We start from the raw sequence: 23,067 nt of genomic DNA, 5'->3' as shown, positions 1-23,067 counted from the left end.
TCCATGTATACTGAATAATGAGGCAGACTCACATACAATCAGCAAGTATAGGAACAAATTTATTTAAATTTAAAACAGATACCTTGTCATTATGTTTCTCTCTTAGAAGGCGGCAATGATCATACGTCATGTTCATGTTTGAATGAGGATCAGGCAACAGTGGTTCAAACAAATACATGAAACAGAAAAAAAATATGGCAATAGTTATGTAAATCAATAAATTGATAACTGATTGAACCCCTGTATCAAGAGCTCTTGCAATGAAAACAAACAAGCCCTCACTTCTGACACAAAATAAACAGCACATGCAGTTAATTACAGTTTCTTAAAAAAAAAAAAAAAAAAAGCAGATCATCTTTAAATCTTAAATACATAATAAAGTCTTTTTGTGTTCTTAATCATCTCTATAGTTTTTAGTCTGTAGTGTGTTTTAAAAAGAGGAACCCATCAGGAGATGGCCCTTCAGATAATGACCACAGCGTTGGCACTTGGAGAGAGCCAGGCTCTAGAGAGTGGGGTTGGCACACTCAGTATAATACATCATTTACATTTTGGTTTACAAACAATATAACAACAATAATTAAAAAAAAAAAAAAAGAATTAAAAAAAAAAAAACAATTTGTACACATCACTACACAGTTGACCTTCGGCTTTCATTTGATAGAGGAAAAAAATAAATCAAGTGGTCCTAAAAACATGTTCTGGTAATGTTTTCTTATCATACAAGACAGGAGAAAAAAAACGAATTACAAAGAGGGAACAAGTTTCAGGCTGAGTGTGCACAAACTCCATACTGACTTCTACATGATAAGTTTGATTCCACTTGGTTCAACAAAACAGCGAAAGCAAGCAAGAAGGGCCCTAAGAAATGTTGTTTTTATTTAAAAAAAAAAAAAAAAAAAAGCCTCCAACATGTCAAGCTGTCCTTCCTTACTCAAGGCAATAAAAGGCAATAAATATGAGATGTCAGGAAAAAAGCTGCCCAGCCTTTGCGTTTCAAACAGGGAAGAGACTGGACGTCCATCACAGGCCACGTTCCTGCATTCCCAGCTCGTCTACGTTCCAATAAAGAATTTTGCCATAAATCGAAGGGTGACCCCGCGCCGCCAACACGCCACTCAGACCATCGGTTTGTGCCAGACTTTGTAGTCAAGTTAGCAAAAAAATGCATTAAAGTGAGCTGCACTTCACACACAGTCGTTTCAAATACAGCTTTGATAAATACTTGGGTCTGCGTACTCGCCTTTTATTCAATACTGGCATTCAGTTCTATAGTACAGCACTCTCCAACAGAAAGCTTCCTCAGCAAGAGTTCAGAGTCACTCTTTTTTCTTTGCAGACAAGTTGACGGCAAAGCTCCCTGCTGCAGCAGCCCACAACTTCTTGCAACTCCTGCCTTTAAAATGACACCAGTGGCTACAATAGAAGCTATTTAATGGTTAAAACATGGAGTCACCAGCGTGGATTTAACAAATTACTTGGCCACCACCTACAACTGAAATACTTGGGGAAAACCTGCAATACTGGTCATTGTGCAATGTAGTACTGCATTGAGTATCACAAGCAACACTGATACTGATGAAAATGAAATGTAGTGCATATCCGAGAGGGGCAAAATGACTAAAAGAACAGCTTAGTGTTGGTTAACTCTAGACGCACAGAAAAACAGCTTGCATTTCTCTCACTACTCTGTCGAAGCTTCCCCTATCTCAGACTGCAAATAATCTCCATTTATGAACAAATAGGAATTTGTGGATGACTCGGTTCACTGTGGTCCTGTGCTCCGCGCCCTGCTGACAGATGCACTGTGGTAGCCCTTAATGAAGATGAAGGGTAAGTCACCTGTGGAAAAGGTCAGAGACCAAAAAAGGTATATCTGCACTTCACTGGCACTATTCGAAACAAGCATCCAAAAAACTGGAAAATGAACGATGCAGAAAAAAAACATTTCCATTGTATATATATGTGTGTATCAAGTTACAAATGGCAAGCAAGGACCAAAGAGGTCTTCAATCACGGATTTAAAAAAAGAAAGAAAAAGATCCACCTAAGTTTGTACTGTACATTTTTTAACATATGTATTACAGCGCTGAATCTAAAACTCAAAAGAAGAAATGAAAAAGAAACGTGTGAGGGCTCCGAAGAAACCAAACAGTTTTATCATGGACTGAGACGTGAGGATGGCTAGTACAACTGGAAATGTCTCCAAGAAATAGAAAGCAGAGATAAATTCCTTACTATAGCGGACATTCAGATTTTTTTTCTTTTTTTTTTTTTAGCTTTTTTGTTTTTTTTACAGCAGTTCAGACTCAAGTAGGCTCTGCCATGAGAAAAGGAGCCCTTCAACATGACAGAATCACAAGCAGTCAGATTATCAACACCTTCAAATCTGGTCCATAAATTATATAAATACAAAAAAAAAAAAAGATTTACGAGTAAATTTCTTTTTCAGATCTGCCCTGATCAAATTTTACTTGGGCAGCAGATGTGTTGCAGCGGCGTGGACGCTCGTTCATTTCCACGCCCCCCTGCTCTGTGTAGTCCTATTAATCAAGTGAACAAAAATCACAGTATTAATACTCAAATTCAAAAAACAAAATTCTAATGATTCTTCTTTTTGCCAAAGACGGCGTTCAACTAAGTGTTTTGTACAGTGTTTTGTGCATATGTATTTACAAATATACACAAACATTTTAGTGTTTCCTGTAAAAGGCTCATCACTACTCTCCTCCTCTCAACACTCGCCAGCAAATTTCAAACGAAAGTGACAATAAAACAAAAAACCAGATCCTGATCAGGAAGTGCGTCTGATTGGACGACTGTGAGACGTCAGTCTGACAGCAGAGATGTTCTCCTCACACCTCAGCAGTGTTGACTTTACAGCTTCTTTCCTGTTGAATAAGCAGCGGATGCTGCACTCATCCTCCTATCAAAGCGCAGACTGTCCAAAGCAGGGCCCTTCAACCTGCAGCTAGTGTTTGTTACTGACTTGGAGTGAGGAGGGAAGCGTGTGATCAACTCAAAAATATAAAAACTACTGAGACCTTAGAAGTGTACTAACTTCAAGTAAATTTAGAGCTGCTTATTTAGGGTTTTTTTGGAAAGATTTTCTCTTTTTTTCCCCGAACCGTTTTAAATCACCCACCTTATTTAGTCAACGTCGTTAATAGAATGAGACGAAGCAACAAACTCTTATCATTAAAAACATTTAAAAAAAATCTCCGCAATGAACAGATTCTGATTAGCCATGTCTCGCCCCCCTCCAGCTTTTGAAGTGTTTACATATGCATTTGCTTCGTTATGTACATTGTTGTTGGGTTTTTTTGCGACAGCGATGCTCATGTTGGGAGTACATTCAAAGATGCGAGGAAAAGATGGACTCCTTGACCTCCCCCACCCCCCCCATCCCTTTTTTTTGTGTGTGTGTGCGCGTGAGAGACGAGCGCCCCCCCCCCCAGTCTCTTCTTCCTCAGCACGGTTGGTATTTATTGGCTAAATTAACGTTTTGCTTCCTTCACAGCTCGTGTCGCAGGGTTTCGATTTCAAACACAGCTCCGCGTTAATCATTGCTGACCCCGAATATACATACACACACACACACGCACACACACAAAGAAAGAAACTGTTTAAAAAAAAAAAGCCTTTCAAGTCACTATTATACCAAAGGTCAGAGCCAAATCTGACAGTAGTTTGGAGGCTGAAGACGCCGACATGCGGAGCTGCCGAAGAGGAGGAGCAAGAGGTTTTGGTGAAGGAGGAGGGAGCACGCTCACATATGAGTGGAGAGAGGGAGGATCTGTGAACTTACTTCACTAGGATTGGGGGGAGAATAGAGGAAAAAAAAAAGCAACAGCTATGTGTGCGTGTGTTTGCGTGTGTGTGTGCGTATGGGTGTGAGCTGGAGTGGTGTTCCATGTAACGCATATAGAGTCGACAGCACATTCCCAAAGAGTGGCGCGTTTGTGCAGTGGGGAGGTGGCGTGCATCGCATGGGGGCCCTCACACCAGGTTGTACTCTTTGAGATTGAGCTGTAGGATGGTGTCTTTGACAGCTGCAAACACGAAGCGGATGTTCTCAGTGTCCGTGGCACAGGTGAAGTGCGAGTAGATGATCTTGTCGCTGTCTGGGTTCAAGTCCACAAACATTTTGAGGATGAACTCCCGCGCTGCCTGGGGATCTCTCTGGGGACCTGGAAACAAAGACCCAAAGTTATCGAACAAACAGAATGACTAAAGATTGAAGCTTTCCACCCCACTAATACTATATCTGTGGTGGAGCTCGTCTGTCTTTAATCTTCAGTAAATTAAACACGCTTTTCCAGGATTGGGATTAAACAACTGACTGAGCTGCTTTAATCAGCTGTAATGGGCCAAAGCTTCCAGTGAGTGAAGCTGGGTTTAGTCAACGGCTGGATTTTGTTTCCTTCTGTAAAAACCAATGATCCACTGCTACAAGAAAGTCTGCTTTCTGTTCTACATTTGCCAATAGCACAGCTTCAGTTCCTGTGGGTTTTTCTTTCACTTCTTCTGGTTTATTTCAGATTTTCAAACAGGTACTTGGCTCATTGCTATTCCCCCTTTAGAGCCTTAGAAAGAGTTTAGATTCTGTGATCAATTTCTTTATTCCTAAAATGTTACGGACAAGAGTATTTTCTGCATTTTTAACTTTGCCAGCAGTTTGATTTTTTTTCTCCTCCTGTTTTCAGAATTTATTTTCTTTGTGCCACAAACGTTGAAATTCTAAACCGAAAGTTCAATCTTTAGTCCACAAACTTTTAGCTGAGGAAAAGAGTCATTTCGGGACTTTTAAAGAAAAAATGAGAATGGTTTTTGACAATGAAGATAGTTTGACCATAAAGCTGTGATCTGCAGACACTGCAAATTGAATTGCAAACTGTAAAAAAAAAAAAGAAAAGTTTGACACAAAATCATTCAAACTGGAGGAGTTAAGGTGCTTGATTACTTTTTAGGGTTCAGGAGACTATTTTGAGCAACTTATTATATTATTATATCACGGTTCACCTTTTCACTGATTTTTTTTCAGTGCAATTTTGAATGCTTTAATTTTCTTTTCTTTTATTAACTGTGCACTGTGTTCTGCGTCCTGATTGACTGTTGAACCTGTCAATCAATCTCCTCCTTGCAGCTTGCCACATTTACATAAATCTTCAATCGCAATCAAATCTTAGTTTTTATTCTATAAAAATGGACTTATCTTTCTAAGAAGTGTTATATTTTGAGACTTTAAGCAAGAGAGAAATATTGGAAAATGTTAATGTCTGTCTGATAAAAGTGTATTAAGTGTGCAGTGATGGGTTTTACAGCATTAAAACATCTAGAATCCTACTTTGAACTTATCTTTGGTTATTTTTAGAACGTAACCCCTGAGTAACCCTCTCTAAGCTCAAACTGATCATTAAAAGAACAAATAAAATAATGATAGCAACTTCCTGAAGAATAAGAACAAAAGTTTTATTTTCTTGAGTTAGAATTAAAACCAAAGCTTTAAATGTCAATCTGTGCAAAGTGATTCAATTAAAAGGCGTATAAAAACTAATATGCCAAAAATCTTACCATCAAATTCAGGAAAGTAATCAACCAAATGGGAGTAGGAGATCTTCTCCTCTAGGAGGTCCTTCTTGTTGAGGAACAGGATAACCGAGGAGTTTTGAAACCACGGGTAGGTTATGATAGTCCTGAACAGAGCCTTACTTTCTTCCATGCGGTTCTGCAATGAAAGGAAAAGGAAAATCCGGACGGCTCTTTTCTCAGCGCATGAAACGTGTGAAGAGCGTTCACTCACCTCGTTGTCCGACTCCACCAGCACCTGGTCGTACTCGCTGAGCGCCACGAGGAACATGATGGAGGTGACGTTCTCAAAGCAGTGAATCCACTTCCTCCTCTCTGACCTTTGGCCCCCCACATCCACCATCCTGACGGCAAGGTGAGGGTTCGAAGAAAATGCACCAAGAAAAGAATATTAGAAGAACCCAGTTTACAGCAAAATGTCTGAAGGAGCTGAGAGTTTCAGCTCAAATGGGTTTTGAATCCATCGGGATAAATTTAGTATTAAGCACTGCAAGAAAAAGCAGTGAGACTATTTTTTTTTTGGCACACATCATTTAATATGCCTGATTTACAATAAACTTTTTTTTTGTTGATTGTAGGGAAGGAAAAAAAAACAAATACGATGAAATCTTCATTTCTGTCAATGATACTTTCATTTGAAGCCTCAACCACACCTAATGGATTCATCCCTTTGATCAACACAACTTAAACTTCAAATCAGCTCTTAGGTGTCTAAAAGGTAAAAGCAAAGGTGCAGCTGGATTTAAGAAAAAAAAAGCAGGTTTGCAGCATGAAAAAGCTCTAATGATGTTAGGCAGGATTTCAGTGCATGCAGCCATAGGAGCTTTCCCCTCAATACTGATCTAGAATCAGTAGAAAAGTAAAGATTTTACATCAAAGATGCTGCAAACGTACAGAAAGAGATCTGCAGCCTGATAATGTGCAGTGTTTTCACTATTTTGCTTCTTTTTTTTTTTTTTTGAACGAATATCTATTAGACAAAATTCTTGTGTGCTCCTAAATAAGCCAACTTTAAATCTGATACTAGATCAGTCTGAACTGTTATTGAGCTTCAGTGAAAAAGGAAAGTCATGGCGCATGGGTTTCTTAGTCAACTTTTTCCTGGAGTGCCCGTTAACACTTGAAACAGATTTGGAGAAGACAAACTGGAAAAAAGAAGACATGAATAAGAGGATAAAGAAAGGGATGGAAAGGGACAGGAAGAAGAATAAAGGCAATACAGAGGGGAGGAAGCTGACAAAAAAAAACATAAAACTGTAGAAAGCATTTGAACTGTGAGCACAGTCTGTCACAGAAAGTGCTGATTTATGAGTCTGAGAGCAAACTTTCAGGAGCTCCACACTTCTCCTCGCTCATCTGAGTTTTTGGGTCCCCATTTCATTCAGGTCCCCCAATGAGGGAAAACAAGTTCATAGTATTGTTTTAATTATGAATATAAAGCTTTTAACCAAAGTTTCCTAAAAAGCTATATTTCCAGTTTATCTGAAGCCTCTGTTGCCAAAATCGCCTCTATATGGGCGTGGCCTTCGGTGCTGAGCTGAGTAGAGTGAAGAGCTTGACACAAACGACACAAACTGACGGCCTCAGAAACGGTGGAAATTGTTGAATTCACTTGCAGAGCAAATAAAATGAAAGGCCAAAAAGAAGGTGACTATTCGCACGTAATTTTCCAAATATGTGGCACCAGTGCTGAACTCCTCTTGGCCGCACCCAGAGACCCAGGACCCAGAGGAAGGGTTAAGTTTAGGTTTACGGGTTAGGGTTAAGCTGCGTTAACACCGAACGCGATTCACGTGGCAGAGGCGGTCAGTTTCAATGTTTAGTCAAAGGTACAGACGCAAAAATGAAAAGATATTTTATTACATTTGTTCTTGTTCACATGAAAAATGCCACAAATGCATATCAAAAACTCAAAAAACAGGATTTTCATCAGAGTGAGAGTTGAGAATTTTTTCTGGCCAAACTGCAGTTTTCTTAATGCACAGGTGCAAGATGTCAGATTAGGTGTAACTGTGGTTTCTGTAGAAACTGAATTAAAAAAAAAAAAAACTCAGCCAGAAACTCCAAGGCAGTGGTGCCCCCTAGTGGTGGCCCAGTCCATTGTAGTCACCAGAGACCCAGGGCGAATATAGCCCCTCCAGGAACCTGCTGCTCAAAATAACATTCCTCCACAGCGGCGAGGACGACCTTATTTCTTGTGACAACCGGGGAGGAAAGGAGGAGGAAAAGAGGAGATGCCCCATTTACAGGGACCAGGCAGCAAAATGTAGGACTTTGTGTTCATTTAGGGTTTTGCTCTGTGTGGGACCACGACTGTTGGTGGCAGAAGGTTAAGTACATGTTTAGGGATTTTGACTTTCAATTGAAGTGATCACAAGAAGATGTTATGAAGGTTAAGGGACAGGAATGAGAAAGAGATTATGGTATTTTGATTAATGAGTTTGTATATTAAGGGAATCATTTGGGGAAAAAATGAAAATACAGTTGATTGAGTCCTGTCACAGCACTGAGAAACACAGCCACTGAAGGGATCTTTTCTACCTGAAAATGATGCTTTGCAAGTCGAACGGGTACTCTATGATTCCTGTAGTGGGGATGCGCACCCTGAGTACATCCTGCTGAGTGGGAAGATAGCTGGGATCTGCAATACGATCCAGATCCGTAAGATAGCTACAGGCGGACAGTCAGGAAAAAGAAAAAAAAACAAAACAAAAAAGAGAGAAAGTGGGAAAAGAATGCAAGAGAACAGTTATATAAAGCATGGCAGGCAATAACCGCACCCCCCTGCCATTCCAGGAAAGTGTGGATGAGTCCTGTAGGAGAAGATTCAAATATAAAGCCATATTTCCCATAGAGAGTGTTAGTTTTTGCTACTGCTCCACCTGCACCGTCTGCATCAACCCATTTGATGTTGGCTATCACTGTGCAGCTTTGATTTGAAGGTGCACAAGAGAATACCAGACCTGCCATTCTTGGGTTACTGTGCGGTCAGTGAGGTGGCAGCGGCAGCAGCAGCAGCAGCAGCAGCACTACTAGTGTGTAAACAAGGATCGGACATGTGGTGTCAGAGATGGCAGGATTTGGTCTTCCAATTTTGACACTGAAAAGAAACATTTCCAGTTCAAATGCTCAACTGTGGCAGAAGACTACCATTCCTGGAGAATCTTTGACATCACTTCCTAATCCTTCTTTATCTGGTGCTTAGTGGCTGCTTCCCGCGCAGCATGTCCAGCCTTATGCTCTCTTCTGCGGCCAGAACCTCAGCATAGTTTAAGACACAAACCACTGATGTCCAATCAGATGAACTCTTGACCCTTTATTTACCTGCCAACTGGAATCTGATGAGCAAAATATACTCACTGGTTATATTACAGTTTATCTTCTAATAGTAAAAGCTCAGGCAAAACTCCAGTAATGAATTCCTCCGTTTTTAAATTAAATGAAATCTCTATGTGAGCTGGGTGCCTCCATACTGACAGTCATCCGTGGTTTATGTCTTTTAGCCATGGTGATGCTGCCGTCCTGGTGCCCTTGGGGTACCTGAAGATGACGTTCTCCAGGTCAAATGGGTATTCTATGATACCCGTGGTGGGAACACGAACCCTCAGCACATCCTGCTGGGTGGGAACATATCCCTCCGCAGTCAGACGATCTATATCATTAAGGTAACTGGAGATATGCATGAACAATGTGGAAAACATTGAATTAAAACAATTCAAAGACTTTTTTTTCTGTCTTTCCTAATTTGAACATAACACACACACAAACATATTACTGGCAGGCATTACAGACACGCCGATTAAAGGTAAAGTGCAGCTGCAGTACAGTAGGCTGCAAGCAGGGGGCGATAGAAAGTGAATGCACTGCTTCTGGCTGGTCAGCATAAATTCTGTGTTGCATACATTTAAATGAAATGTGCAAATTACAGAGCAACTTAACATTTAGCCCTCATCAATAGGTTTCATTGGCTGTGTCAGATATTGTTCAGCTTCAATGACTCATTTGTTACGTCACAAAGAAAAGCTGGCTCAAATGTTAAGAAGATTTTTGTCCAACTCTAAACTTTAAACTCATTAACTCAAAAAAAGAGAAAAATCACAATAAGGAGCACCTAATTATAGCATGCAAAAGGTCAAAAAGTAAATCCTTATTTATGTCAGGTGTAAAAAACAAACAAACCTTAAAATAAGGTTGGTGTGTTTGAAATTTGACAGCCATGACTGCCTGTTAACTAATGGCTATATTATTCCCTCTCAGTGTGCAAAGTGGCACCGCACAAACACACAACATCGACAGACAACTGGAAAACCCAAGAACATAACACACCATAAATAGAAACGAAAATTCATATTTTTAAGATCAGCTCACAAAAATCCTTTAAACATTAAATTTAGACACAAAAAAACCCAAATTGACCCTTTCAGATCTGATAATTCAGAGACTTTAACAGGATAAATATATTTTTTTTCTTTCCACATTTTCCCTTTTGCAAAAACCTAAAGTTGACCTGATCACATTTTTTTTCCATCTTGGACAGCAGTAGGTGTGTCCACAGACTTGAACAAAAGAGGCAGACATACTATTTGGTGGAGTCAGACAGCTGGTACTCTCTGCGACGGTCGTACGCCTCCTGGATACCCGGGTCGGCCCACAAACTTTTAATAGCTACGACGTAGTGCTGATCAAAGCCATTGATCTTCTCGATGTCCACCTCTTTCACAAGCATGGCGTTGGCCTGAAGACAGGCAAGCGAAGAAGGAGTGTGAGGCAGGAAATGTGGTCAAAGGAGGAAACATTTCCACATTAAAGGTACTACCATCAGCCTAGAACGGACAACTGCATTTTTCTGTATGACTTTTATTCTCATCAGTTTGAACAAGCAGGCGATTGTGGGCCCCTCCTTGTGTCAAAGTTTGCCTCATTTACCTGTGATATCAGCAGCTTTCTGAACTTTCATACAAAGTATTTAAGATTTTATTTGAAGAAATTACAAAATTACTTAAAATGTTTGACTTGAAAAATAGAAAGTACATTTTTTGGCGATCATTTAAAAAAAATACCGTATTTTCCGGACTATAAGTCGCCCTTTTTTTCATAGTTTGGCAAGGGGTGCGACTTATACTCCGCAGCGACTTATGTTAGAAATAAATTGAAATAAATACATTGTTAGCCCTCCTGTTATGTTCATTTGTGAGGAACAGAGATGATGTTCCTGGGTCAATTTGATGTATGAGGTATGTTAAGTGTTAAGAGTATGTTAAGTGACTCAGAGAATCACCAAACCTTTTTTTACAGTAAGATCTTGAAGGCTAACAACATAATATTCTATTTTCCAATGATTTCATAGATTCAGAAATGCAATTAAAATGACAACCGTTTCTACAAATACAGGATGAAAACAGAGTATTAGTTGGCCAATGATGCTTCAAGAAAGGAATAAATAAATATGAGAAAGAATTACTGTGAAATTATGAGATAAACATTCTGCTATGATTGTGTCATATGAGGTTGTGCAAGTTATTAGTTCTTGGTCTCAGATTTTGTCAAATAAATTTCCCGTCAAAATGCGACTTATCTGTGTTTTTTTCTACTTTATAATGCATTTTTTGGCTGGTGCGACTTATACTCCGGAGCGACTTGTAGTCCGGAAAATACGGTATCTGTTTTTAGACGATCAAGACAGAAAACAAATTTGTTTTGCAGCCTTTAATATTTGTATATATAAAATGTACAAGATTGTAACAGTTCCATCAGAGAAGCAATTTCACAAGAGCCTCCCAGTGCTCTCAAACTTCACCCTTCCAGTTATTTGGTTTAAACTGGTTCAACTGGTTCTGACAGAGCCATAGCACTCCTTCCATCAGAACATTTTCAGTAATGGATTTAAAAGGAAATCATTTCTGTTTCAGCTAAAGTATTAAAAATTCTGGACTAAAGTCTGAAGGTGGTTATAAATAAAGGTGCCTCAGCGCTGTGACTGATGTGCTCCACATCACCAGACTCCCCAGCAGGGACGTGTGGCTTCAGGTGACAGGAAGGGGTTAAGATGGGTGGTGCTGGAATGAGGTGAAGTGTTCATTCCATCTGTAATAGTGGACCCTGTAGTAGGGGGATTTTCAGCTCCCCTAACCCACTAGTTGATATGGGGGGTTCAAAACACCTCCACATAGCTGAGAGGTGTCAGCTCTATTGGTGATAAAGCGACAGGAGGCAAAATCAACTCAAGGTACAGCACAACAGGCCGAGAAAACCCATTCTCTACTGATCGTGGTACTTTCACGGTGGTGCATGATGTGCCCAGAACAAAGATCGCAGCCTTGCAATGACTATTTTATTGCAAATACTGGTAATGATTTGGACATTTGGCAAAAAATCAAGAGCCCACTTGCTGGAGAGAGGAAGTGAGCGCAGCTCTGAACTGCAACACTGCCGCATCCATTCATTCGCCCCGATGAAAGCTTGTTAGGATGTCCAGAGAAAACTGAAACAGCTATTGGCGGAGATCCTCAGCTTCCATCCCTGCACAACAAAGTCCTCTGAAGGAATGGTCTGCCATTTAACTGCTGCTACAGGATTCATGCGATTCTAATGAATGATTCCATCCTCACGCTTTGCTTAGATCATTTGTAGCCGTTTTGTTAAGTCGGTGCCTTTTTGATTAAGGGGTGGATTTGCTTTATTTACATATTAAACACATTTCATGAGCTTTTTATTTACATTGAACTGTAAAGTCAAGAACTTCCATTATGTTATTGGAACCATTTTACATCTAAGTTGCATTCTCTTCCCATCTGTTCTGCTAATTTTGGGCATATTGAGAGAGAAAACATAGTATAAATAGTGACATTTTGGTGAAAATTATGATTTTTCCTCATACGTAAAGCTGTTTAGAAAATAATTAATGCTCCGACATGTTCATGCTTGTAAAACTGTGCAGAAAAGGTTGTCAAAACGCAATTTTTGTGACTCTAAATGTCCCTTTTTTTAAAAACAATCCAAAACTAAAAGAGAAACAACATTGTTCTCTAGCTAGCGTCCTCCTCTTACCCTGTTCTCTTCATATTTGTATGGGATTTTGAGGGTCTCAGTGGCCCGGATCATGGCCTGCATGGAGGTGAAGATGTTTTGGTAAACAAGCCGGATGAAGCCCCTCTTATCTTCGTCTGAGTATCCGGCTCCATGGATGATCCTCATCTGTTTGATGAAGGTGCTTTTCCCGCTTTCTCCCGTACCTGAAAAGAGGCGGAGCAGAGTTGCAGTGAATGAACAAACTGGTCGAACAAATGGGCAAAGTCAAGCCATGTGCAAAGCCTGGCGTTGATGGTTTATTGTATTTCAGCTGTAAAGCAAAATGACATTAAAAAACAGCAATTATGGAAAAAACTAGAGAGGGGGGGGGCAGGAAAAAAATACACTTCAACCGTTTGCTAATATGTTGAAATAACCTTTGTGCTTTAAGCATAAATGTGATTTCTCACCAGTTTCAGTAGAAGGAATTGTGCCACGATTCCCAAATCCACGTTTACATCAAGCTACTAACTTGGAAATTTTAACTTAGCTGTGACGCAATATATGGAGCAGTCCTGTTTTACAAAGACCTAAACTAAGAACATTTCCACTGAAGGAACTGACCAAGTAATTTTTAGTGTACATTCTTGATAAAAGGAAAATTAAAAATCAAATCTAGCTTCCAACCATTTCTAGACCAGCATTTCCTGTTCTTAAAAAGCCCTATAAATTCAATCAGTTAGTTTAATGTCATGTGTGCACATGACACCCTAAACATGTTATGCATTCCAGTTTTTAGAGCCCCGGTCAGACCCATTTCTACCATAGCTAAGAGCCAGTGCTCCAACGCTAAACAAATGATTTATAAAAAGCACAGAAAACAGTGAAACAAGGCAGAAGTGACCAAATATGTTGCAGTTTGGTCTCGGTTTATCATGCAAACAGATTTTTATCCAAAAACATTTCATTTCTAAACCTTTCAGACATGAATTCTTCACTCGTCGCTGTAAATTCTGAGGCCAAACTAAAGGCAGTTTGCATCTTCTGAAATCCCTCTGTTAAAATTCCAAGCCTATTAGCTAAACTGGTTATGACGACAATTAAGTTAAACAATCTTCTTTGTCCTACAGCAGGAAGACTTGGCGCAGTTTGCAGCAGTGAGCAACTGCAAAATACTTCCCAGAGGATGAAGGAAACTCGAGGTGATCGTGAGAACATGCCCCATGTCGAAGAGAAAAACTCTGAAGTGTCAGAGAGCAACACCTCTGCTTAAATCTGGACATACGGATGTCAGACACACTGCCTGCGAGATACACAGGGATATGTTTAAGGAAACATGTTTCGATTCATGCCTTTTGAATAGCAAAACCATTCATCAGTGCAACAGGTTAAGATAAAGGAAGTTCTACCCTAAGGAAAAAATAAATTCTAAAAATACAGGTAGATTTCTCTTCAGCAGCCTGGATTATTGATTTCCTGACAGACAGAACGGTTTCAGGGCTGTGTGTCTAAGAGGGGGGTCAGGAGCACAGCAGGAGACGCTTCTCTCACCCAGAGGTTACGCTCGACTTTCTCCTTGAATGTCAAAATGATGGACAGGATTGTAAAAATACTCGCGGTTGTTATCCTTTGCTTTCAATCTATATTTGCTTTTTTGATGCCACGGGGACATATGGTACCTTTTCTAAGCAATAGTTTGTTACTATAAAAAGGAATATAGAACAGAAAGGTCAATATGTCTAGAGACAGACATTGTGCTTCCAGATTTGGGGGTTTAAATCTGGATAAATAAGCAAATAAATTATTATTTTTTGAATATACTTAGTTCCCACACCCTTCATCCACAGCTGGGATTTATTTTTTATTTCCCCAGTTCCATTTGACAAAACTATTGCCAAGAAGTGGCTACAAAAATGTTTCTAACACGTCAAAGGCAGCGGTAAGTTTTCAGTCACTCCACAAGTTATTTAAACACTTAAGAAAATATTTGGAGTTTGAACTCTCTGCAGTCAGGTTTAGCAGTTTCTGTTTGCTCTGTACACTTTAGACTACCGGTGCAGTTTGGTGGCTGTGCTGGCCTGGCACTGGCTGAGACGAGCTAGAATAAAGAGAACCACCGTACTTCGACGTTAACCAGAACAATCAAATCCTCTAAAACAAGAAAGAAAGAAACTCTAAAGTCCTGCGACGTTTCTTCAGAGTTTTTAAGTGAAAACGTCGTCAAAGTGTTGAGACGACTCAAACGAAATGAACAGTTTTTTTGCTCTGGAATGCTGCAAAACTGTAAAAAAACAAAAAGTTGCTGAAGCTACTAAATATAAAGCATAACACGCACATTTAAATAATAAAGCAAGCAGGCCTTCAGTTAGAGGCTTCCTCTCTGCATGCAGTAGGCGTGTCCTGCACACTCAGTGCTTCTTTGCTCATAACGTATCACCTAACTGAATAAATGCTACTCAACTCATCATTATGGGTCCCATGTATGTTTGTGTGACAGAGGGGTGGGGCGGTGCTGTTGGGCCTAACCCACATTTCTTGGCCTTCGGTGAACTACATCCTGCTAAGAAATGCCACCCTGAGGCTCTGAAGAAAATAAGCTGATGGCATTCAGTCCTCTGTGATATCAAAAGGCATCCAGCAAATCTATAATAACTGCAAAGCTGAAAAGGAAAGACGAGGTGGGAAGAAAAGAGAAAAAAAAAACACACACACACTCATCTCGCCACCACCTACATTCAAGGTTTTTGAAGAGCAGCCATACTTCCGTTTCCATAGCAACCCCTCCTCTGTCTCCCTTGCTTTTCGCTTCGGTGTATTTTTTTTCTCTCCCTTCTTTTTATAAACCCCTCCCATCCGCCCCTTCCTTCTCCTCTCTTTCGTAGCAGACAGTAAATATAACCGAGAGCCCCTCAGGCCTGCTCTGTGCTCTTCATCATTTGGTGTACCACAGAGAAGAAGGGCCCTAACCTCTACCGATATTTTGGGGTAGAAGCAGCGATGAGGCCGGCAGAGGGTGAGGGCACACGGCTTTCCTTCTTCATGCGAGAAGAAGAAAAATCTTTAAACTCACACCTCTTCGAGTATCTCTCCACAGCGGGAAATGACCCCTGTCCAACTCCCCAACCAACAAAATCACATGAACGTATCCCTGCCTTGCAGTGAGGGAGACACACCAGAGACTACAGCATAGGCAGGCGAAGAAGAAAAAAAATGATTCTACAAACACACATACACACAAGAGGAAAGTACAGAGAGTGTATTCTTTGTGAGGGGCTGCAGTGGAAGTCACTGCAGCCTGCTCCTGCAGAGAAGCAATAAGATCACTTCTCAGCTTAATGTCTGATTTATTTCTCGTGACCCCGTCACAAGATCTCCCTCTGCTATGCTCTCATAACCATCATGTCCCCCTTTGACCAGACAGCACACTACGTGCGTCTCTCTTCCCATTTTTCCTCCCCAGATCACACCAGCGTTTAGCCACAACCATTTCCATGCCCTAACCAACTCTTCCATTAATCCCCCCCATTCTACTCTGCTCCATTTCACCCCACCCAACATCCCCTAGGCAGGAAATATGCCTCTCCATTCTCATCCCTCTCTGTCAAGAATTTTGGATATTCATAACTAGAATCCATCCATTCTTTTTTGGTAATGACCTAGAAAAAGGAGGTCACCTTTTAATAGCTCACTCACTACTTCAGCTTGATATTGCTTTCTTGTTCTAAGCAGCTGGGAGTGTGAGGACGCAAAAGAACGAGAGCTAAGACGATATCCCAATGCAACTGTGCGAGGTACACTATGCAGCCCACACATCAACGCCGCGCTGATGAAAGGCGAGCCTCGGCGAGGAGAGAAACCTGCCGACAATAAGTTTCCAAGCCAAGGTTGTTCAGAAAACCCAGACTAAAAGGAAATAAGAATAAGAAAAAGAAAAAAAAGAAAATTGAGAAATTGATTCTGTCACGTAAAGGCGCTTAACACATCACCTGTACCCCTACTGATCTTTCATAAGCCTTTACATAACATGCCTGATGTCGGCTTGTGACACGATAGCCAACAAAGGTGTCTCCATTGTTTTTGATTCAGCCGTAGGTCGCCATAGTGTGAGGTATATTTGGGTCAACCGTTTACTTTATTATGCTCCTATAAAGTAATTCTGTGTTACAGCTGAAAACACGGCCACATATTTCAGTTTAACTCCTTTGCAAAACTATTCCTATACATAAAATGTTATCAGAAAAATTGCACGGTGGAAGAGAGAAAAGAAAAAAATTTGATGGCTCATTGGGATGAACACTGGTGGCTTATCTTTGTTTTTAAACTGGTCCTGCCAGTGAGCATGAAATAATCCTAGTCATGCATGGACTGCAGAGGTTAAAGGATGACCAATCCTTAAAAAAAAAAAAAAAAAAAAGGACTCAAACAGGTATTATATTTCTGTTAGGACTTTGGAAAACTACTCATGGATCACACTCACACAAGATGAGCTAAAATCCTGTTAACTCTTCATAAAAACTGGCCTCTTTTAGGAAGACAAAGAAGAAAGACTGAGTCAAGACAGCCTTGAGCAACACAAGACACACACCACCTGCTTAACCAACTGTGGCCACACAAGGATCCTGTGGTCTACCTCAAGGCACGGATGTTACCTCCACTGTGATGGCCCATTTCTTTCTTTCTTCTTCCTGCACCGACCTAAGCAGTGAAGACTGATGCTTACAAGAAAAACAGCAAAGCAGCTACTGTTGCTTGCCGTCAGGTCTATTGTGTTCCTCGCTGTCAGTATTTGCTGCTTTGTGCTGATGTCTCTGCATCTGCTGAGAGCTCCACATGCGTGGGTGTTGGAGCTCTAAAACGAACATGCATGCTGAGGCATGCGCTGCACAAAATGCAGTTTCTCACAAACTTTGGCTTTGACCACCCCGGGAGGGCCTTATCCGCTGAGTGAGCTTTCACTGGCAAGTTCTGGTTAAGTAGGAGTGGGTGAACCAAAGCATGAGGGGTGGGGGAAAAATATCCAAATGAATGAGTTGCAGCAGCATGCATGTCTGCAGATAATGCCAATTGCAATAAACCTCAATGAATACAATTGTATTTATTTATTTGAAATACAACTTTTTTGTTTTTTTTTAAATAATCAGATTTACCAATTCTAGGAACACCAAAGGACAAAAGGTGAACTGTCCTTTTTTTTTCCTCAGAGAGGTGTGTGCTCCCCTGTGGGCAGCAGCTGGTGGGTGTAAACAGCAAAAATGTCATTGTGAAAAGGCTAGTAATACTCAAAGTGAAAGAAGATGCAGATTGTGGCTTCATCCCGTCTAGGGATTGGGGTAGTGGTGATATATGGGACAGTATCCCTCCAGCTTTTTCACTCTCACATCTCAGGAGAACCAGCAATGACCCTTTTTAAGAATGTGAGTGTGTGTTCATCTGCGTGATCAGAGCTGTGCAGAAGACAGAGGCATGAGAAGGACAGTGTGTTCAAGTGAAGATGGGGAAAAGGTGCAGGAGCTTTACAGCAAAGAGTAGCTTCTTCAATGGAGAACAACCATTGACTGTATGAGAACTGGAACGGGTGACCCCATCCTCCTCACAGTCCAAATAGGAAGTACCTGCCGGCTCCAAGAAGCCAAAATCCTGTAGACCTCTATTGAGAAATAAACAGCTATTATTCAATCATTCTAATTGTCAGATTAAGCATTCTTACTCTACATTTAACATGTTCTTGCAAAAGAGACACATTTTGTCATGATATTTTTTGGAGTAGTTCTTCAAGTTATAAACTGGACAATAAGAGGCCTCAATAAAAGTAGGCCCCCACACAAATTTGAAATGTTTGATTGACAGGTCCCCTTTTTTAAATGGTAGGGGTGTTGACTTCCAATGAACTCACTCCTGACTGGCGAGAGGGGTTGCAATAGAAACAATGTTTTAACCCTATTCAGACCACTCACTACTCACTGACGTTGCCTGGCTCCAACATGGCGGCCTCCTTATTGCAAAAAAATAGGCGGCTGAATTGACTTCATTTCATTGGAGCAGTTATTAAACTATTTTCTTAAGAAAAAATGTGGATATGAAAAGTTTACTGCAAATAAAATGTCTCAGTTTTTAAGAGAAATGTACCAAATTATCAACCAACTTTCTCTGACAGCAAACGAGTACATTCAGTCCACTGTTTGTAATAGTTCTTTTTAAAGACAAATGTATTTGAATGCAAGTGGACCTGTTAATAATGTAAAATTAATGTCTGCTTTCCACTATAGGGTGGCATTGAAAATTTAAAAATTTAATTGTACAAATCAAAAAGTGAATGCCAATGGTCAATAATAGACCAACACCTTGGCTTGACTTATATGTTTTAAAATTTCTCTTTAATGATCTTAAAAATATTAAAATAAAAGATCTGCCATAAAAAATTACATTAAAATCATTCATTTAAACTGTAATTTTATGGATTCATTCAATTTGTAATTTTTTTTAAACTATTGGGTGCTTCTTGCTACTAGTTTAAAGTTTTACAAGTGGAATGTCAATTTAAAGCTCAAAAAGACAATACTAAAACGGTTGTGTCTCTGAAGTTACTTTAGCCAGAATGATTATTCTTTTAAAAGAAGAAACAATAGAAGATACCCGAAGACACAGCAAAAATAACGGTGATGATACCTGGGTGATATTGGGAGGATTTAACTATGACTTGTGACAAACAAGAAAATTATTTAGGACAAAAAAAAAACTCTAGAACTTGGGGCTCAAAAGACTTATTAAGGATATTTGGAAAAGGGAGGTGAAGTCTTTAAATTTTCTTTGTTAGACCCAAAGCTAAAGGCTGTCAGTGTAATAAGAAATTTTCTTTGTCGTTATTTTAAATCAAAAAGCTGTTTAATGAGCAGGATGTTGGAGCATCCGCTTACCTGTCGACTTTCACCAACAAGTTTTTGCCAAATATTTTGTGGGGTTTTTCTTCTTCTAATTTTTTTCCTTAGTGCCTCTTTTATAGAAAGTTGTAAAATGAGCTCATGCTTTGTCTTGGCTGTTTTTAGATCACAAAGACAGAAAAGAATGATTGTTATTTCACAGGACTAGAGTCAACAGCATAACACGTTCTTTTGCAAAAGTAGCTTGATCATTTCAAATAATTCTCAATTTTTTAAGCTACTTCGACAGTACATACGAGGTTTGATGCGATTTCTTGTCTTTAGAAGCCATTTCTCAGTGCACTAAAGCTGGTAAAGTTTCTCCTCTCAGTAGAGTGAGGCTTTCATTCATGTTTAGTTAGCAGGGTTCCTAAATAATTATCTGATTCGTTTGCAAGTCCAAAAAAAGCCAAACTGCAGCACTGGAACTCTCAAAGGGCCTCAGACAGATGCACCTAATCAAGGTTTTTTCTGGTTTACACGATTCCTCTGGCCTGAATGGATTCAATGTGTCAAGATACCCAAGAGCTTTTTTTTTTCTTATAACACAATTTGGACTGTGGCTTTATACCTTTTCAGACTTTCTAATGTAAAATAACGGGCTGAGAAAAATATTTGAGGGATCTTTTTTAAGTCTTAAGGCAGTTTTTTCAAAAAAGAACAACGAAAAAAGTCAATTTAACATTTAGTGTTGGGTCAGACTACTGCCAGAAGATTTTAGCAATATCTGGCAAACCACATGGCTTCACCGTCCACTGGCACTGAGCGAACACACACACACATATGCAGGCACACACAACACACCCTCTGAGGAGCTGAGCTAGAACATCCTGCCATATAAGAACAAAATAAGAAGGCTTGGCAAGAGAAGTAAATTCAGCAATAAACATCCAAGCCTAACCTCTGATCCTGTCTCTGGTTCAACCACACTGTTCCTGTAACAAGACGTTCTACGGGCTCAGAAAACAAGCAAGAACAATCAAATCAATTAGGACTTCAAAATGATTCCATCAGACGATAATTTGCAACAAAATGCTGTGTCACACCAAGCCTCTGACCAACTGTTCCACCTAACTGCTATTACATTAGATGGTTGTAGCACTAAATTCATGCAAAGTACTAGTACTTTTGAGGCTAAATGCTACAACTAAGACACAAATGTTGCATAGGAGGTGGATGCCAGCTACTTTTTGGCCAGTTTTACAAGAGCGTAGCATAAAAAAAACATTTCAAAACTGCAAGATGTTAGCTTTTAAAAGTTAGCTTTGGTACGTATGTTCATGCAAAAGAAAATAAAAGAATCAAACCTAAAACAACTGAATTGGGGGTGGGGTGGGGGTATATATTCCACATACAGGCTCAAATCAACGCGCTTCATTGCAGGGTGTGGAGTGAATCCATTTAAACCCAGCAGAATTTGGCAAAAGTAAAAAATAATAATAAAAAACTCATTTCAAAAGCTGTTTGTTAAATGCAATCTCACTTGACTAAAACACTCCAGCAGTTCATTTACCCAAAGCAGAAAAAGGCTAGAGGTCCTGGTCCGATGTGTTTTGACCAAGTAAAGCCAAACCACTTATCTGTGGAGCACTAAATTATCAGTATGGCCCGATATGGCACTGACGGCTGAGGCAAGCAGCACAGCTTTCTGTCTCTGAAGGAGCTGTTAAAAATATAACACCATTTTTGTGGAAAATATAGCCAAAACTTCTATTTCCTGTCTTCCATTATTTCTATATTTTGGCTTTAAGAGCAATAAAGGTGTGACCACGGTGTATGACGATAAACAATATCTTTTAGCAGTCATTGAAATTCATTTTTCATTCATTCATTTTCCATTCCGCTTTTTCCCTTCGGGGTCACGGGGCTGCCGGAGCCTATCCCGGTCACTTGTGGGCGAAGGCAGGGGACACCCTGGACAGGTCGCCAGTCTGTCGCAGGGTAGAATGTCCTCAATCACACACCGATTCACTCTCACACTCACACCTAGGGACCATTTAGATTAACCAATTAACCTATAACCATTGAAATTATTTCCTTTAAGTCTATAACTTAATCTCCAAAGAAGTTTTATTTCCCATTTAACAAAAATGCTTCAGGAAAATGTGGGGAACTTCTAGGAATTTGAGTCCATTAAAGAAGTCCAGTAATAATACCAATTAGACGTACAAAAAGGCTGTTAAGAGTCTTGGTGCTTTCCCAACATTGTGTTGCATCACCACACCATTTGATGGCACCGTTGCAGGCACTTAGTGGTTATGTGAAGCAGCATTGATGGGAGTTAACAGTGCGATTAATGACTGAAAACAGATGTGGACAGGAGCAGTACAGGATCACACATGAGGAAAGTTGAGCGCTTATCACAATAATGGGGGAAAAAAAAGATTTTTTTAAATTAATTTACCAACAAAAACTGTGGTACAGAGGTCGAGCAGGTGACCTCTAATCAAAAAGTTTGATTTCCACTCTGCCTGCTTGGCTTGTGTGTCGAAGGGTCCTTGGGCGAGACAATGAACCCCACATTACTCCTGGAGGTCTGGATAGCTCCCTACATGGCAGCTGTGATGCCATTGGGGTGTGAATTTGGTGTATGAATGGAAGTGTGACTGTATTTATCAATAAGAAAATAAACCACAATAACTGCAGTTTTATGGGGAAAAGGGGGGGGGCATCTTTCATGTTGAATTTTTCAGCTTTGTTAGCACATAAAGCCTCCTCCCACAAACAAAAATGACCCCCATCAAAGTCTAATCAATTCTGAGGGTTTGGGTAATATAGGGTGCCAGGACGATGGCAGAAATTAAAACCTGAAATTTGGACAAAGCAAGTTGCCTGACAGCTTCTTCGATGATAGAATAAGTTCTAATAATTTCCAAGCCGGATGTTGGACAACAGTAATTCCCAAGGTTTTCCATGTGCAGTTCTGTTTTCCACAGAGATGAATGTTAGCAGTGCAATCAATTCAAATATGCATTAAAAAAAAAACTTTTATAAATGTTAGTGCTGGGTATTAGCAACAAAAAAAAATGCTAAAATGTATTTTATTATATTGGGTTAGATTACATTTAGATGTAAAAAAAATTAAATTTAAACTTAGACTTATTCGGTTAAGAAAATTATTTTCACTTAACTATTGGTGTAAACCAAATTGAAGTCAAATGTTCATTATTAAAATTAGATTTTTTTATGTAAAAAATTCTTTTTGAAAAGTTCTGGGCAAAAACAATAAAGAGAAACAACCTTTAAAGTTGAAGCCATTCACTGGGCCTACACACTAAATCCCATTGTGATAATCACCTGTGCACTACACATTTCGCAAAAGTCGGCATAACCTGCGATAAATGGTTACATTAAATGTTTACACATGTGCTAAAACGGCAGCTTAAAATATTTAAATTAAATGGAGCCCATTATACATTTGATCATTCAGATGGACCCCTTTTTATCTTAGATGCCCCCCTCCTATGTAGACAAGGGTCATTTAGATCAGTGTTTTTCAACCAGTGTGCCGTGGGAGATGGTCAAGTGTGCCGTGGGAAATTGTCCTCATTAA

General features: G+C 39.8%; 1 protein-coding gene across 2 annotated transcripts in view; it reads right to left on the bottom strand.

Annotated features, from left to right (window-relative positions):
* Nucleotides 1–38: 38 nt before the first annotated feature.
* The window catches only part of LOC101161353 (guanine nucleotide-binding protein G(q) subunit alpha), a 28,390-nt gene continuing 5,361 nt past the window's right edge, over nt 39–23,067 (bottom strand). The window contains exons 2-7 of one of the 2 annotated variants that reach the window (XM_023951298.1): nt 12,637–12,821; nt 10,170–10,324; nt 9,130–9,258; nt 5,804–5,933; nt 5,575–5,728; nt 39–4,190 (exon numbers count right to left, since the gene is read on the bottom strand). In XM_023951298.1, the coding sequence (XP_023807066.1) occupies nt 4,000–4,190; nt 5,575–5,728; nt 5,804–5,933; nt 9,130–9,258; nt 10,170–10,324; nt 12,637–12,821 (944 nt within the window). In that variant the 3' untranslated portion in view covers nt 39–3,999. Of the gene's footprint in view, nt 4,191–5,574; nt 5,729–5,803; nt 5,934–8,130; nt 8,260–9,129; nt 9,259–10,169; nt 10,325–12,636; nt 12,822–23,067 lie in introns of both variants that reach the window. The other variant, XM_020713942.2, reaches the window with a different exon arrangement.

This window comes from Oryzias latipes, chromosome 22, assembly GCF_002234675.1.
Source record: "Oryzias latipes chromosome 22, ASM223467v1".
NCBI lineage: Eukaryota > Metazoa > Chordata > Actinopteri > Beloniformes > Adrianichthyidae > Oryzias > Oryzias latipes.
This window is presented reverse-complemented; position numbering and strand designations above follow the sequence as displayed.